General features: G+C 52.3%; 2 protein-coding genes across 2 annotated transcripts in view; one reads left to right on the top strand and one right to left on the bottom strand.

Moving 5' to 3' along the window:
* Positions 1-6,239, bottom strand: part of CLSTN3 (calsyntenin 3) — a 24,371-nt gene extending 18,132 nt beyond the window's left edge. The window contains exons 1-6 of the mRNA XM_006914664.3: positions 5,981-6,239; positions 3,496-3,609; positions 2,892-3,087; positions 1,233-1,441; positions 806-955; positions 367-552 (exon numbers count right to left, since the gene is read on the bottom strand). Coding sequence (XP_006914726.1) covers positions 367-552; positions 806-955; positions 1,233-1,441; positions 2,892-3,087; positions 3,496-3,609; positions 5,981-6,044 — 919 coding nt within the window. The 5' untranslated portion in view covers positions 6,045-6,239. The remainder of the gene's footprint in view (positions 1-366; positions 553-805; positions 956-1,232; positions 1,442-2,891; positions 3,088-3,495; positions 3,610-5,980) is intronic.
* Positions 6,240-7,960: 1,721 nt separating this feature from the next.
* On the top strand, positions 7,961-11,616 carry RBP5 (retinol binding protein 5). The gene is made up of 4 exons (XM_006914663.3): positions 7,961-8,151; positions 8,440-8,618; positions 10,710-10,811; positions 11,273-11,616. Exons 1-4 carry the CDS (start codon positions 8,079-8,081, stop codon positions 11,324-11,326), a joined length of 408 nt encoding a protein of 135 aa, XP_006914725.1. The 5' UTR covers positions 7,961-8,078; the 3' UTR covers positions 11,327-11,616.
* The last annotated feature ends 2,709 nt before the right edge of the window (positions 11,617-14,325 follow it).

Genomic DNA, 14,325 nt, shown 5'->3' with positions numbered 1-14,325 from the left:
GACCGATGGGAAAAGATTTCCTACAGCTAGTCTCACTGCCTCTTCTGGCCTTCGAAGACAAGAGAGGAATAAACCTCTCTTTTAGGAACAGCTCCATTAACTCATTCTCCGACTCTTATCTCATTGTCCCACAGTGTATCTGGTGACTATCTTGTGCTACAATTATGCATCTTTGCCAATAACATATTTATTTGTTCTTTGGGCCACAAGAGCTAACCACATGCCATAAACCCTGTGGATATATACACCTGTGGATAGGCAGAAGAAGATATAAGGCAGATTCTTAAGAAAGAGGCAGAGAAGGGTCAACTAGAGACTGGGTGGGAAGGGTCAGGCCTGGGAGGGTGGGGACGGGGTCACACTCACCACAGAGTTTCCGCAGTGCCCGCTCTGAGTAGTTATCTCGGTCACAGCCCTTGGCCACATGGCTGGTTTGCAGCTCTATGGTGGCCTGAATGTTCCAGAGAGGTTCATCACAGGTCTCCAGGCGGATTCCAGGGAACAAAGCCAAGCTTCCGGCGCCTGGTGCATATTCAATCCTTTTGTTCCAGCCTGCTCGGGCGAGAGGGAGAGGGCAGTGGAGAGCGAGAAGAGTAAGACACCCATTCTGCTCTTGCCATTCCACCGACGGTCTCGGGATCCTAAGAAAATGGCTGTCCAGGGTAAACAGCTACACGACTGTCCCCAAATATACGTCCCCTGACTCCTAGCCTAGCTCTCACACCTGTCAAAAGGGACAACGTTGAAGAGTGAGACCACGTTGAAAAGTGATTCACAAAATGGGTCACAGAGGAGGTCTCCTCACCTTGCCAACTGGGTTTACAGGTGGGCTTCACCTGGATCTCCACCTGGGCGTCATCTGCCGCCCGCTTCTTCCCGCAGTCATAAGCAGTCACTGTAAACTTGTAGAGCCTCTCACCACTGTACTGCAGCTTTTCTGTGTTCTCAATGTTTCCTGGGGTAGGGATAGGGGAGGACAGAGAGGGTCAGGAGCACTAGAGAAAGCCTAGGGAGGCAAAGGGAAGAATCGTGAGCTAAGTGGGTTGCAGGTGAATTGGGCGGCAAGAAGCTGGGAAGAAGGTATCTGAGAAAAAAGGCTCTACATCTGGGAAGGAGGGTGTGGAATGAGGACCTGAAGGGCGGAAAAAGTGGAAAGAGCTCAGCTCTGGGGTGTCCTAAGGGATGTGGACACACGAGGGCTGGGCAGCCGGGGTAGGCAGGGCTGGACTCACCATCATTGTCAATGAGAAAGGGGGTGTTGGGCGTGAGGATCTCGTAGTAGCAGATCTGGCTGTACTGGGGGGAGCAGTCACCATCAACGGCTTCCACCCGCAGGATACGGTCATACAGCTTCCCCTCAGTCACTGCAGCACGGTACAGCCGCTCCACAAACACAGGGGCAAACTCGTTCACGTCGTTGACCCGCACGTGCACGGTCGCCCTGCACGTGCCAGAGAAGGAGGCGGAGAGAGGACAAGTCAGCCAGACTTGCCCTTGCTATTCAAGAGAAGCACGTGTAGGAATTCAGACAGGGAATCAGAGCAGGAGAGAGGCCGTCTGTCCCTGAGCCTGAGGCATCAGCGTACCCATCCCTGCCCCCCAGGGCACCAAGCACTACAAGGGAGAGGGTCCTTGGGGGAACTGTGCTAAGGAAGGGTATCTGCTATGAGAGGAAACAGCAATCCCAGGAGACACCAATGCTGATTGAGATGGCTTCTGTACAGAATGCTATAGGTCGAGGTGCCAAGAAGAGGGGTAAGAGTCTTTTGTGTCCAGCAGGTCATTCCTTCACAACAGTCAGATCCAATGGGGTAATCAAGGAAGATGCAGAGTAAAAGCCAAGTTAAAACCAACCATGGAAAGGGAAGTGGCATTACTACAAAAGCCATAAGTCCTCTGACATGAGTAAACGTCAGATGCCTTCTGTGCACACGTGTACTATGTGCACGTCAGCTGTGGCCCCTCCTTGTTCAGATACCCACAGGGCAAGCAGCGCTGGGGCTAAGCCCTTCATGCTTAGCCCTGTCCTTAGCCAAGATCCAGTTGCCCAGGGCCCACAGGCAAAGGTCCTATCTCCAAATGGGAAACTGAGTCACAAAAAGCAGTTTATCTCTAGTGCCTCTTAGAGGCCCAAGAATCCTGACTGCCAATCTTTCTCCCATTCTGAAATGAGAAGTTAGCTGAGAACAAACAAAGGAGTCTCAGGCCCCAGCCTCTTTCATGCTGTAGCCCGCCCTGCCCACCCTTACCCAGAGCTCTATGTGCGTGTGTGTGCTAAAATCACGTGAGTGTGGTACACACTGCAGATAGACTGGGGGGGCAGTAAGAAGGAATCTGGATGTGTGCTGAAGATGCTCTTCCCCTTCCTCCCTGTTCTCCTCATCATGATAACTCCCATGTATTGAGCCTTTTATTCTCTGTCAAGTACTGTGGTGCACACTTTTTACACAAACCATCTCCTTTCCTCTTCATAGCAACCTAAAGAAGTAGGGTTCTCCTCATCATGATAACTCCCATGTATTGAGCCCTTTATTCTCTGTCAAGTACTGTGGTGCACACAAACCATCTCCTTTCATCTTCATAGCAACCTAAAGAAGTAGATGTCATCATCATTCCCATTTTACAGATAAGGAAAAGCAGATCCAGAAAGACGGAGTAAGTTGTCCAAAGCCATAAGAGGCAGAGCCAAGATTAGATCCCACTGAATTCTACTCTATGTTTCTGTCTCCTTGACTGAAGGTTCCAGGAGGACAAGGACTCTGTCCCTAAACCTTAAAAACAGAGAAGGGAGGGAGTAGATAGTCGATGACTGCATGGACAGAGGATGGTGAGGGGCTTGGGAGAAGGGAGGAGGGCCCTGCAGCAGAGGGCAGGGGACGGGGCTTCCTCACTTGTGGGACTTCTTGGTGTTGGCCCCATCAGGGCCCTCGCCACAGTCATAGGCCTGGATGGTGAAGGTGTGCTCTTTCTGGGCCTCGCAGTCCACTGGCTCCTTGGCCCGGATCAGCCCTTCTCCTGTTGCCTTGTCCAGGATCACAGCCTCAAAGGGCACACCAGACCCATGGAGCCGGAAGCCACAGATCTCACCTGGCCCAGGGCGGAAGGAAGGGTGAGGCTCATGCACCACCTCCAGCATCTCCTTCTGGCCTCTGCCTCCCCACCCAGAGTTCCCGCTTCACCTCGCCTCCCAAACCCCTTTCCCTTCTTTGTGCACGTGAAAGTAATAATTATCAAGCATAGAGCTCCAATGCCAGGTTTCTGAGCAGCAACTTCTCAGAGCCATCAGGTCTGAGAGCTGGCATACCTTGTGTCTTGCCCCTATCTGCCCATGTCCTTCTCTCTGACTCCCTTTACTCAACCACCAGCTTCAATGTAGCCCATTCAGCTCCTTGAGCCTACTCCTTCCACTTTCCAAGCCTCTTCCCCACTTCTTCATTACTCTTTCAAATACTTTTCTCTGTCCCGCCCACCTTACCATCCACCAACCTCAATTACCTGCATAGCGCAAGGGAGCATCCTTGTCCAAGGCGAAGAGTGGTGGTGGTTTGTTGTCGTTCTCCATGACGATGCCCTGGTATTCCGCCTCGATCCATGGCTTGTGCTTATTGGCTGACATCCCCCAGGGGGAGGAGAGGAAGTGCCTGTGAGCTGGGCCCTCCACTCCCACACAACTCTAGTTGACCCAGACAAACTCACATTCCAGTATCACCACCCTCCCCACACCTGCAGAAGCACCTACCGGAGGAAGAACTGAGGTCAAGAAATCAGCTGTTAAAGGAATCAGAGGGTCTGAGGAAGGTCACTGCCTTTTTCTATGGTAGGATAGAATGTTCCCATGGCAACAGACTGCCCTGGGGAGAGGGGGACTCCAATCTCCCCTGGGAAACATGGTCATAGGGTAGAGAATTTTCTTTAGGGATTTCAAGTGTTGGGGAGTGAAGACTAGGGATTTAGGAAACAATGATAGGCCATCAGAAGGCCTTGGGAAAGGGAAGGGATAGATTAAGGGCAGAGTTGAGATTAGGAAAAGATCTAGAAGTTTCCTTATTGTTATCCTCTCCACCACCCGCAGCACTACCCCATTTCAATCCTGATCCCTTCACTCTGCACTTCACCCAGCCAAGACCCAACGTAAGGCCATTCTCCCAGCGTAAAGGGAGGAGGAAACATGAGAGAAGAGAAAATATATAGGACAGAGGGAGGAGGCATAGAAGGGCAGGGATGGAGCAGAGGAATCAATGCCAAATAACTGGACCCAGCAGAGCCAACATCCTAAGGGATTATGGAGCTGGCCTAGAAACACGACAAATCCCTTTCCTGCTTTTCACCCCCACAGCCGAGAGAACACGCTCATCATAACCAGCACATTTCTATGTCCCCAAGGCCACCAAACCCCAAACTCCCTGACCCCATGTTTTATACAGACTCATGACTTAGTCCCAATTCTTGCCTACCCCCCCGCCCCGACTCCCTTTCAACTACCAGCCAATTATGGATTGATGTGGGACTCACTCAGCCTCTAGATCTCCCCATCTCCTACCAGACTCAGCCCAACTGTGTCTCCTCCCAGGACGAGTCTCCCACTAGCCTAGTAAGAGGCTGTGGGGGAAGGCACAGCGTGTTCCCTTCCCCTTCTATGTCACCCCCAACCCAACCTCCACTGCCGCTCTATCTAATCTCATCACGCCAACCCCAAGGCTCCCAAAGCACATTCACAATGGCCTATCAGTGGGACATGAGGAGAGGAACACATCGTCCAAAAGGATGTCGCCAAAGGAAACTGGTCTCCACTATGTCACACCAAGCCATAAATCTTGATTTCCATTCTCTCCTCCAACCCCACCCCAAAGAGCCTTCTGGTATCTGAAAGCCTGCCTTTCTGGCTGATGACCACCATCACCCCCATCTCTAGTGGCAGAGGAGAAAGCCTCAAGATGGTGCTCAGAAGGCAGCACAGGAAGTGGCAGAAGGCTCAGAAGCCAGGCTTGAGGTTGGAGGGGAGGTGCACAGCAAGGCCAGCGCTGGGCACCCTCTGCATGGCTCACCCCTGACTCTGCTCCTCTCCTCTTGGCCCCTGACTCCCTCCTTGTGCCCATCTATCTTCCTAGGCTCCCTGTCTCCTCCTTCCTTGACTCTCCTCCTCCCACTCCGCTCTTCTGTTCTTCCTGATTTCCCTTTCATTCCTTCTTTTTCTTTTTTTTTTGCCTCCACCTTTACCCTTTTCCAACCCCTTCTCATCCTCCTCCCATGCCTCATCTCCCTTCTCGTTCTCAGCTTTCCCTTTCACCACTCATTTCGCTCCCCCCACACACCCACTTCTGCCCTTTCCTGCCTTTCTCCACCTACCTGAGTCCTCTTCCCCCACCCCCTCCCTCTCTTCCTCCCTCTTGGTCCCTCTGACGGCCTCACCCAGCTGAATTTATCTGCTTTCTGCCAGAGAGGGCAGCTCTGGTAACCCACAGCCCAGCTGCATGCAGGCATAAGGGTATGGATGCAGAGAAACACGCCAAAACATACGTGCTCCGAATCGCTGAGCTACAAGGAACAGTTCCTCCCCAGGAAGGGATGGAGATGAACCAGATGGATCTGCCACACAACCTTAGTGCAGGCACATCCCAGTGAAAACGGAGAGCCACTCGGCGATGTGTATCACCCCTCAGGGCAAGTCCTTCTAAGACCTGAGATACCTCCAGCAGGGAGAAATTGGGGGAGGGGGCGACAGAGATCCCAGGATGGGAATGGGGACCAAAGGGGAGCAAAAGAAGCACATGGGTAGAGATGGATCAGACAGGAGGATGTGGCAAAGGGGGTTCCAGGGAGAGGAGAAGGGACAGGTCTGAGAAAACAGATAGGAAGGGGGATGGTCGGAAGAACACACCTATCATGTGCCAGAGAGCCTCAACTGCTCCTGCCCACCCCTACCCCACATCGCTCTGCCTGATACTCCTCTTTCGGCGCCCCCATCCCGCACTTCACTCACCTTTGTTACAGGAGCTGGAGGGGAGTAGGGAGGCCAGCAAAAGGGGCAGCAGCAAGAGGGTCATGGTATGGTGTCGTGTGGGGCAGGGCAGGGCCAGGCGATTGCTCTCCCCTGGGAGCCCGAAGCCGGTTTATTCCACCCTGGGGGTGGGGATGCAGGGGCTCTTCAAGGAGGCGAGGGGAGGGAGCGGGCAGCAGGGCAGAGGCAGAAGGAGCCTGCTGCCCACGCTAGTCCATAGGGCAGACCTGGGCAGCCCCCAACCTGGATGGTTGAGGTGAGGGACTTGCTGTGGCTTCTCGTTCGCTCACCAGCCCGGCGTCCTCGCTCTCTCTCTCATTCCCACCCCATCCCCTCTACTGCAGGATGACGTCAGCACAGCCAGGCGAGGATTGATGGGGCCGCGGGCCAATTGAATGGCTGGGGGGGCCAGGTGCTGCAGGCGGGGGAGGGAACCAATGGGACTGGGGAGGTGGGGCGGGAGAACACGTTAGGGCTTTTTCTTCGGATTGCAATTTGTGGGACCAAGGGAACTGCGGGGGCTGGAGAGGAAGCTGGAAAGCCGTTAGAGGGAGTAGGAAAGGGACATTGGGAGGATCGAGAAGCTAGAAGCCTGGGGATGGGGAAGGGAGACGTCAGTGGAGACCTGAGGGAGGCAGTATCCACGTCATCCCCACCCCCGACTCCGCATTAACCTCTTTATACAGAGGATTCCATCAGCCAGTCCCCGCTGCGTGCCTCCTGGGAACCGAGAAGTAAAACTCAGAGCCTTAACCCGAGCGATCCTAGCATTTCAGTTCCCAGGCCCAGGTCTCTCTGAGGAAACCATGGGACCGACAGAAGGGCGGTAGAAAGAGCTCTGGGGCTAGAGGAAAAGTGAGATATTTGTGTGTGTGTGTGTGTGTGTGTGTGTGTGTGTGTGCGCGCGCGCGCGCACACACACACACACACACACCTGTCGGGATAGCTCACCACCAGGTGGAATTTTTCCCACTGTCTACCGTCCCGCGCTCCCTCTCTCCGAATTTCCCACCTTAAACCATGATTAACCAGCTCAGTTGATTACGAAGCCAGGGAAGTTGGTAGGTTTGAGAGACAGGGGCGGAGCACACATAATTTAGGCACACCTTCCCCCACCATGGGAATACTGGTAAGCATGAGCTATCCAAGGGCTGGGGACCGGGGGTGATGGCGTCATCAAAGACTCCAGAGGGAGAAGGAAACCCCTGGATCCCAAGCCAAAGTGTAAAGTTCTTCAGAATAGCCAGACAAACTCCCCCCTCACCTTCTGCTCTGGATTTTGAAACCTGACACCTCATGGGGCTGCTAACAGCCCACCCCACCCCCCAACCCCGCCCCGCTTCTTGTGCCTGAGAAGGGCTGCTTTGCCACCTCTCTCCTCACGGCCTTATAGGACAAAAAGGCTGGAATGCCAGAGCTGGGGCCCCAGCTCAGTCAAGTCGTCTGGAGGAACTGTGGGGACCAGTGCTATAGGATTTTCTTCAGTTTGGCTTCTGTCCAGGAAGCTGGCTGTTCTCCTTCTTTTCCCACCTTCTCCCTCTCATACCTGTAAGGATCCCTCATTCAGTCCAGGGACCTCAGGATATTGTTAGAATTCATCCCTCCCTGAGTGAGCTAGAAAGAGCCCCCACTCCACACAGCAAGACTAGCTCCCTCGGAGGAGCGACAACCCCTCGGGGGCTCTGGAATGATTCCCAAGCCTGCCAGAAATCGGCTGGAAGCCAAAACTGACCTTCAGAAAGAATCGAGTCTTGAATGACTAACAGCCCCAGATCCTGCTCCTCGTTCCTTCCTCAGGAAAAGCACACAACCTTGCCAAGTCCCTGCCCCTCTCTCAGGCGGCAGGCACCACCTCAGACTCATCAGGGGGAGGGAGGAAGCTGGTAGGAAACTCATTGCAACAGGGCCCCAGCGCTATAAAAACTCTGGTAAGCATAGACCTTTACACAAGCCTGTCTCTGTGAGTGTGAAGACCTGCCTGGAGTCTCACAGCCCCACCTACCAGACCACACCCTTCCCTCTTCACCCTGTCTCCTATAGTCTACTGAAATCTTGATCTCCATCTCGGCCAGCCTGAACGATGCCTCCCAACCTCACCGGCTACTACTGCTTTGTCTCACAGAAGAACATGGAGGACTACCTGCAAGCACTAAGTAATGGCCTTACCCCTCTCGGACCCCTTTCACTACCCTTTTCCCTCTCCCTTCCTGCCTCTCCATCTCGTTGAGAAGGGGGAATGCTGGGGTTGGGCTGTGTGGAGAGTCTCAGGAGCTGACACCTGAGTTAGGATCCATCTCTAGCCAGGGGCACTGCTAGGAGGGAGTAAATCCACAGTCCAGACCCAGATGAGGGAAAGCTCACAGCCGCAAGGTGCCGCTGCAGGTGGGGGAGCCCTGGGCTGGCTGGTTGAGAGGATCTGTGCTAAGAGATAACTCCCACAGACATCAACATGGCTTTGCGGAAGATAGCGCTGCTGCTCAAGCCAGACAAGGAGATTGACCATCAGGGCAACCACATGACAGTGAAGACCCTCAGCACCTTCCGCAACTACGTTGTAGAATTCGAAGTGGGAGTTGAGTTTGAGGAGGACCTCAGTGTGGTGGATGGACGAAAATGCCAGGTACCTTTCCTCAAGTTCGTGGGAGGGGATGCGGATGAGCAGGTAGGTGTCTCTTAACAACAGGGGACAAAATAAAAGCATCGGGAAGAAATGACCACCTAACTCCTGGTGCCCTCCCCTCTTCCCTTGCCTTCTCTTATCACCAGCCAAAAGGACAAAAAGAGGGTCAACCTCAGGCTATTGAGCAAACGTTTGCTTACCCTGTAGCCATTAACCCTGTTGGTCACCACAGAGGCTCTTTTCCCTTCGCCTCTGTAACCCCACTCACCTGCATTTCTTTCTGCTTCTTACATGTTCCTTGTGTTCTCCTTTGCAGACTCTAGTTCCCCTATTAATTTCTTAAACTGGAATTTTCTCCAGTATTTTGTTCTTGACTTCCTCTTGTCTGTACACCAGCCATGGGCCCAATTGTATACACCCACGCTTTCAGCTACCATCTCTAGGCTGCCCTTGACAGTACTGTCCAGCCAGAGCTACTTCCTGAGCTCCAGGGTAAAGTTTTCAACTGCCTGCAAAATGCTTGCCCCAAGGTCAAACCCACAGTCATTACCTTCCTACTCAAACCTAGTCCTGCTTTTTGTATTTACTGTCTCCATCAACGGTAATAACCAGCAGAACCAGAAACCTGGGAGCCGAGGTCAATATCTCATGTCTCCTTACTTCTATGCTTCCAACACATGGGCGCATGCACACACACTCACGTGCATGCACGCGTGTGAGCACACGCACGTGCGCACCATGCATGCATGAATGAGTATACCATATCTAATTGGTCAAGAAGTCATTATAACTTTTCTGTATTGCCCAGTATATTAGCCACTAGCCATATATAGCTACTGAACACTTGAAAGGTAACTAATCCAATGTGTAACTAGTCTGTAGTAAGTGTAAAATATACACTAGATTTTTTAAGGCAATACAAGGAAAAAGAATGTAAAACATCTCGGAAATTTATATAGTGGTTACATGCTGAAATTATAATATTTTGGACAACTTAAGTTAAATCAAATATCTTATTAAAATTAATTTTACCAGTTGCTTTTTACTTTTCTAATGTGGCTGCTAGAAATCATTCAATTGTATACATGGCTTGCAGTGAAGACCCATTATGTTTCTATTGAACGTCGCTGCTCCACATGGCTCTCGTCTGTTCTTTCTGAGCCTTTCTCACCATCACCATCTTCATTCAGGCCTTTGTTTCTCACTTGGTGCCCAAAATGAGCCTTCAGACTTAACCTTTCTCTAATCCATCCTGCATAGTGTAGCCACAAGAATCTATCGTGTAAAAGTGAGCACATCTCTCCCGGACTTAAACCTTTTCAGTGACAATCTACTACACTCAAGATAAGGTCCCTGTGCTTCACAGGGCACACCAGGGTCTTTCCCACATACACACTAGGTTAGGGCCCCTCAGAATTATTTGCTCTTCTTTCTTACCTCTATGCTGTTTCTTTCCTTGCTAGAAATTTCCCATTATCTACAATCCGATTAACTCCTCCCTTCTGTTGAACACTGGCTCTTCTCACTCCCATCCCCCACAGTCGTGCCTGGTGTCATAGATATCTATTTACTGTTCTGTGTGATCAAGATTCTGAGCTCCTTGTTTCGCAGGACCTATTCTGTGTGAGGCCTCAATAAATATTGATTGCAATGGCCAGGCCTGCCCAGTTCTGGGTCAGGGGGCTTGATCCTTCATTCTCTGGAACACTTCAGCTGTTCTTGAAACTGAGAAACAGGAGGAAAGAGATTTCCTGGTGAGACTCCCAAACAATCTCTCTTCTTTCCCAGAGGCTCCTCCAAAAGTATTCAGAGGATAAAGTCTCTGTTCTTGGTCGCTCACTTCCCGGTCTCACCCCGGTTATCCTGCTCCATCCCTGCTCTGCCCCACTGTAAACAAACTGTGGGTCCCCCTCAGCGGCCTTTAGGAGTAGGGGAGGGGAGTCCTGCTAAATCAGAGCAGCTTTCTCACTCAGGATGAAGCAGCTGGAGCAAGACAGTGTGGTGTGAAAGGGGACAGCCAAGCCAAAATGAGCTGGGTGCATTTTGGGGATCCTGCCCCCCAGTCTCCCTTTACTCTTGCCCTCCCTTTAGACCATAGTCACCTGGGAGGAGGAGCAGCTGGTCTGCGTGCAAAAAGGAGAGGTGCCCAACCGAGGCTGGAAGCACTGGCTGGAGGGAGAGAACTTGTACCTGGTAAGCTGGGTGAGGGTTGGGTAAGGGGACCCAAGTGAGCACGTTTGGAAGAGGGGCCTCCAGCTAGGATTCGCTCCTTTGCCCAAATCAGATAAGTCTACTACTCTACTGCCTGCCCCCTCTCCAAGGAAGGCAACCAAGGAAGGGAAACAAACGCACAAGGAGGAGTGGAAAGAGGAAGAAATAGAGTGGCTACGGTGGGTCCTGGCTAGAAGTCAAGTGAATGTCCATAAATCATAACTGGAGAGATGGAGACTCCGCCATCTCACATTCCCTGACCTGGCTACCTTCCTTCCTCTGGGGTGAAAAGTTGAGGGTCTGGAACAATGATACAATTCCCCATATATCAAATGCTCTAGTCGATGTTTCCTAAAGGCGTAAATGGAAGTCAGGGACCTTATGAAAGGAGCTCCAGCTGGCAAGAACCTTCTTTCTCCTCATCGTTCCTACTCTATCCCCAGGAACTGACTGCGAGGGATGCAGTCTGTGAGCAGGTCTTCAGGAAAGTCAAGTAGCCAGAGAGGAACTGAGGGCTGCTCCAGATGGCGCCGGTCCCCAGACTCCGCTTGCTTGTGCCCCTTCAAACCCAGATTGTCCCAGATCAGCAGCTCCTTTCTCAGCCCACTTAACCTCCCTCTGGGTCTCTCCTGAACGTACCCCATGTTAATCTATAACTTACAGCCCCCAAGGCCAAAGTTCTTTCTTTATCACACTCCACTGCCCAATAGTGACCACATATCCAGTTCAAGGTCTGGCCTCCAAGATAAAAGAAACAGCAGAGGGGAAAAGGCCCTTGAGAATAACCAGTCTCAACTCTCTTTAGTTCATTTGGCCTCTCATTTTCCATCTAAGAAAAAACTAAGCTTTGAGTATTTGAGAGTTAATGAAAATTCTATCCTGGCGGACCTTTTGGAAAACTCTGACTGGGGTTCAAGAATGTAAACAGGAGCTACTGGGAGAGTCTTTTTGTCCATTTCCTTGTCCTTTTTCTAGAGAAAGCCTCAAATGCTCAACAGAACCAGGCCCAAGGCACAGCCCCACCCACACAGAGTTCAGCTTACCAACCTCTGAATGCATCCTGGCTATCTTAAACTTTCATTCACATGTTGGGGAAGACGTGGGGGACTGGGTGAGCCCTACTTCCAGTACTGGGGAGAATGGGAAGATTTTAAATAGTGGCCTGGCCTCCATATCTGCTTTGAGAAGGACAGGCAGCAAGAAGACCAGAAAAGGGAAGCCAATGGCGGATACAAGGTCAAGGGCTAGAAAGATGAGCACCATGGGGGTGTGAAGGCAACAGTGGGGAGAACACCAACGGGCCTGGCTATAGGGACCCTCTGCTTAAAGGCCAGCAAGGCTGGGGACAAAGGATAAAAGGGAGAACCGAGGACAAAGGCCTCTCCCTTAGGGTCCCGAATCACTGCCCTGGAAAAACCGCCCAGAAGGATAAGGCCTGCTCCTGGTCAGGTCAGGGCCAGCTCTTCCCTCTGGCACCTCCCTACCTCCAGCGGCCTTGGTTCTTTCAGAATAAAAGTCCTGTGGCACAAGAGGACTCAGTGTGGGGTGGGGATGGAGCCTGCGTGGGGTAGGGAGTGGGGATTGCTGGAAAGTCCCTGGCCTGTGCTCATTAGATAAACACTCCCACCCCCTCTTTCTGTAATAGCTAGGCCCCCTACACATTCAGGACAGTCACTGGTTCTTTGGCCAAGAAGAACTAAGCTCGCAACTCTGCCCCTACCACACACCCTAGAATGTATTGGGAAAGAACAGGAAAAGAACTCAGAGTGGAACTGAATAGCTTACTCCCTACCCAGCCTCTCTGCAAATGACCCCAGCAGATTGTGAGTAGGAAGTCGTCCTCTCAGCAAAGCTGCCCAGGAGAAGCTCTGAGGGTTGGGTCCTACTTGTCCCTTTGCAAGGTACAGAGAAGCTGAAGGACAGTGCTCCATGTGTATTCACACATTGCCTAAGTCATCAGGTGAACACAGTGTCTTAGACACTCTGAGTTCACAGTGCATGTCTAAGCCTCTCTCCACAAGACTGTCCTCTGTGTCATTCATGTCAGTTCAGTGCCCCTCACTGGAGTTTTACTAGAGGCCCTGATCCAAAAGCTTGGAAGTCTCCATGGTTACTGTCAGGCCCAAGTGAAAGCAGCCTCGATTTCCCAAAACTCCTGCGGACATGAGCATGCACACCACCCACACTGCAGGAGCATCCACACCACACCACCCCCCAAGTGAAAGCAGCCTCGATTTCCCAAAACTCCTGTGGACATGAGCATCCACACCACACCACCCGTCCAGGAGCCAGAGTCCAGCAAGAGGCCCGAAGACCCCCAAAGGAACACAAGCAACCAGAGGAAAAGGACTAAGCAGCTTCAAAAGCATCTGCAAGGGAGTGGGAGCCTGGAAGAGACTGTGCAGAGGCATCTGCAAGAGACTGTGAAGAGCTCTGGCTGCTGTTTCCCCTGTGGGCAGTAGGGGGCGCTGCTCACCGCAGTGGGAGCCAGAGCTCCAAGTTCCTTCCTCCCTCCTCTGCCACCTTCTGAGATATTCCACTCCCCACTAGACACACATACACACGCACGCACGCACCGATGCACCCACGCATGCATGCACGCACACCAATTCCCAACCCGCAGACTCACCCTGACAAGACCCGTACCCTCATTTAAATCAGGCTGTTCCACTCATCCTCAGATGGCCATGACGGTGAACAAGGACACCAACAAATGAGTGAAGAAGAAAAGGGAGAAAGCAATAGCCAGAGATGGCTGGGTGGGTCCCAAGGTGGTTTTCACCACCGTCTTTCCAGGGGCACACAAAGCTGTGGGTCTCAGGACTGACTTTGATTTATTTGACCAGAGTCTTAGACCCCAGGGAGACGATCAGGAATTCAAGATGTTTATTCCCATGTGAGATGGAATAACTTCACCCTTCTAAGCCAGCCCCATGCCAGGCCCAGAGGCCCTGGTTACCAACAACCTTCTAGCCTAAACGCCAAGTGATCCTTGAGATCAATCCAGGTCCCTCTGCTCAGAAGAAACTGGCCAACAGGAGGACAGGACCAGGTGCGTGCCCTCTGAAGCAGAGGCCCACGTGCTGCCCAAGGACTCGGGCTCCACGTCCTGGGAGGGGGCCCAAGAGGAGGCAGGAGTGGCAAAGTATATCCGTGTAACCCTCCTCGCTGTCCCCCTCTCTCCTCATCCCACGTGCCCAGACTTGTGTGGTAGAAAGGTAGGTCGGGCAGAAGCAGGAAATCTCTCAGTCCTAAAGCACAAAGGCCATCCTAGCCAGAAGCCATTGCAAGCCCCAGGATCCCAAGAGAGAGCACAGGCCTGTCTGCATTGGTCCCTTTTCCCCACCCAAATTTTATCTCTTAAGAGACAAAAATCCCATCTGGTCTTGGCTTAAATACCCAAAAGTCAGTAAGAGGACTGCATCCCTGATGTGGCTGAGGGTGAAGACGAGGGTGGGGGCTGTCCCTGGCTATGGCCTGCTCCTCCCCTCCCACC

The sequence above is a fragment of the Pteropus alecto genome, unplaced genomic scaffold (assembly GCF_000325575.1).
Source record: "Pteropus alecto unplaced genomic scaffold, ASM32557v1 scaffold94, whole genome shotgun sequence".
Lineage (NCBI taxonomy): Eukaryota > Metazoa > Chordata > Mammalia > Chiroptera > Pteropodidae > Pteropus > Pteropus alecto.
This window is presented reverse-complemented; position numbering and strand designations above follow the sequence as displayed.

Excerpts from the sequence above, each read along its gene's own strand:
- RBP5 (XM_006914663.3), top strand. The coding sequence starts at position 8,079 with ATGCCTCCCAACCTCACCGGCTACTACTGCTTTGTCTCACAGAAGAAC. Across the intron at positions 8,152-8,439 it reads GGACTACCTGCAAGCACTAA|ACATCAACATGGCTTTGCGG; the intron begins GTAATGGCCTTA and ends TAACTCCCACAG. Across the intron at positions 8,619-10,709 it reads TGGATGGACGAAAATGCCAG|ACCATAGTCACCTGGGAGGA; the intron begins GTACCTTTCCTC and ends CCCTCCCTTTAG.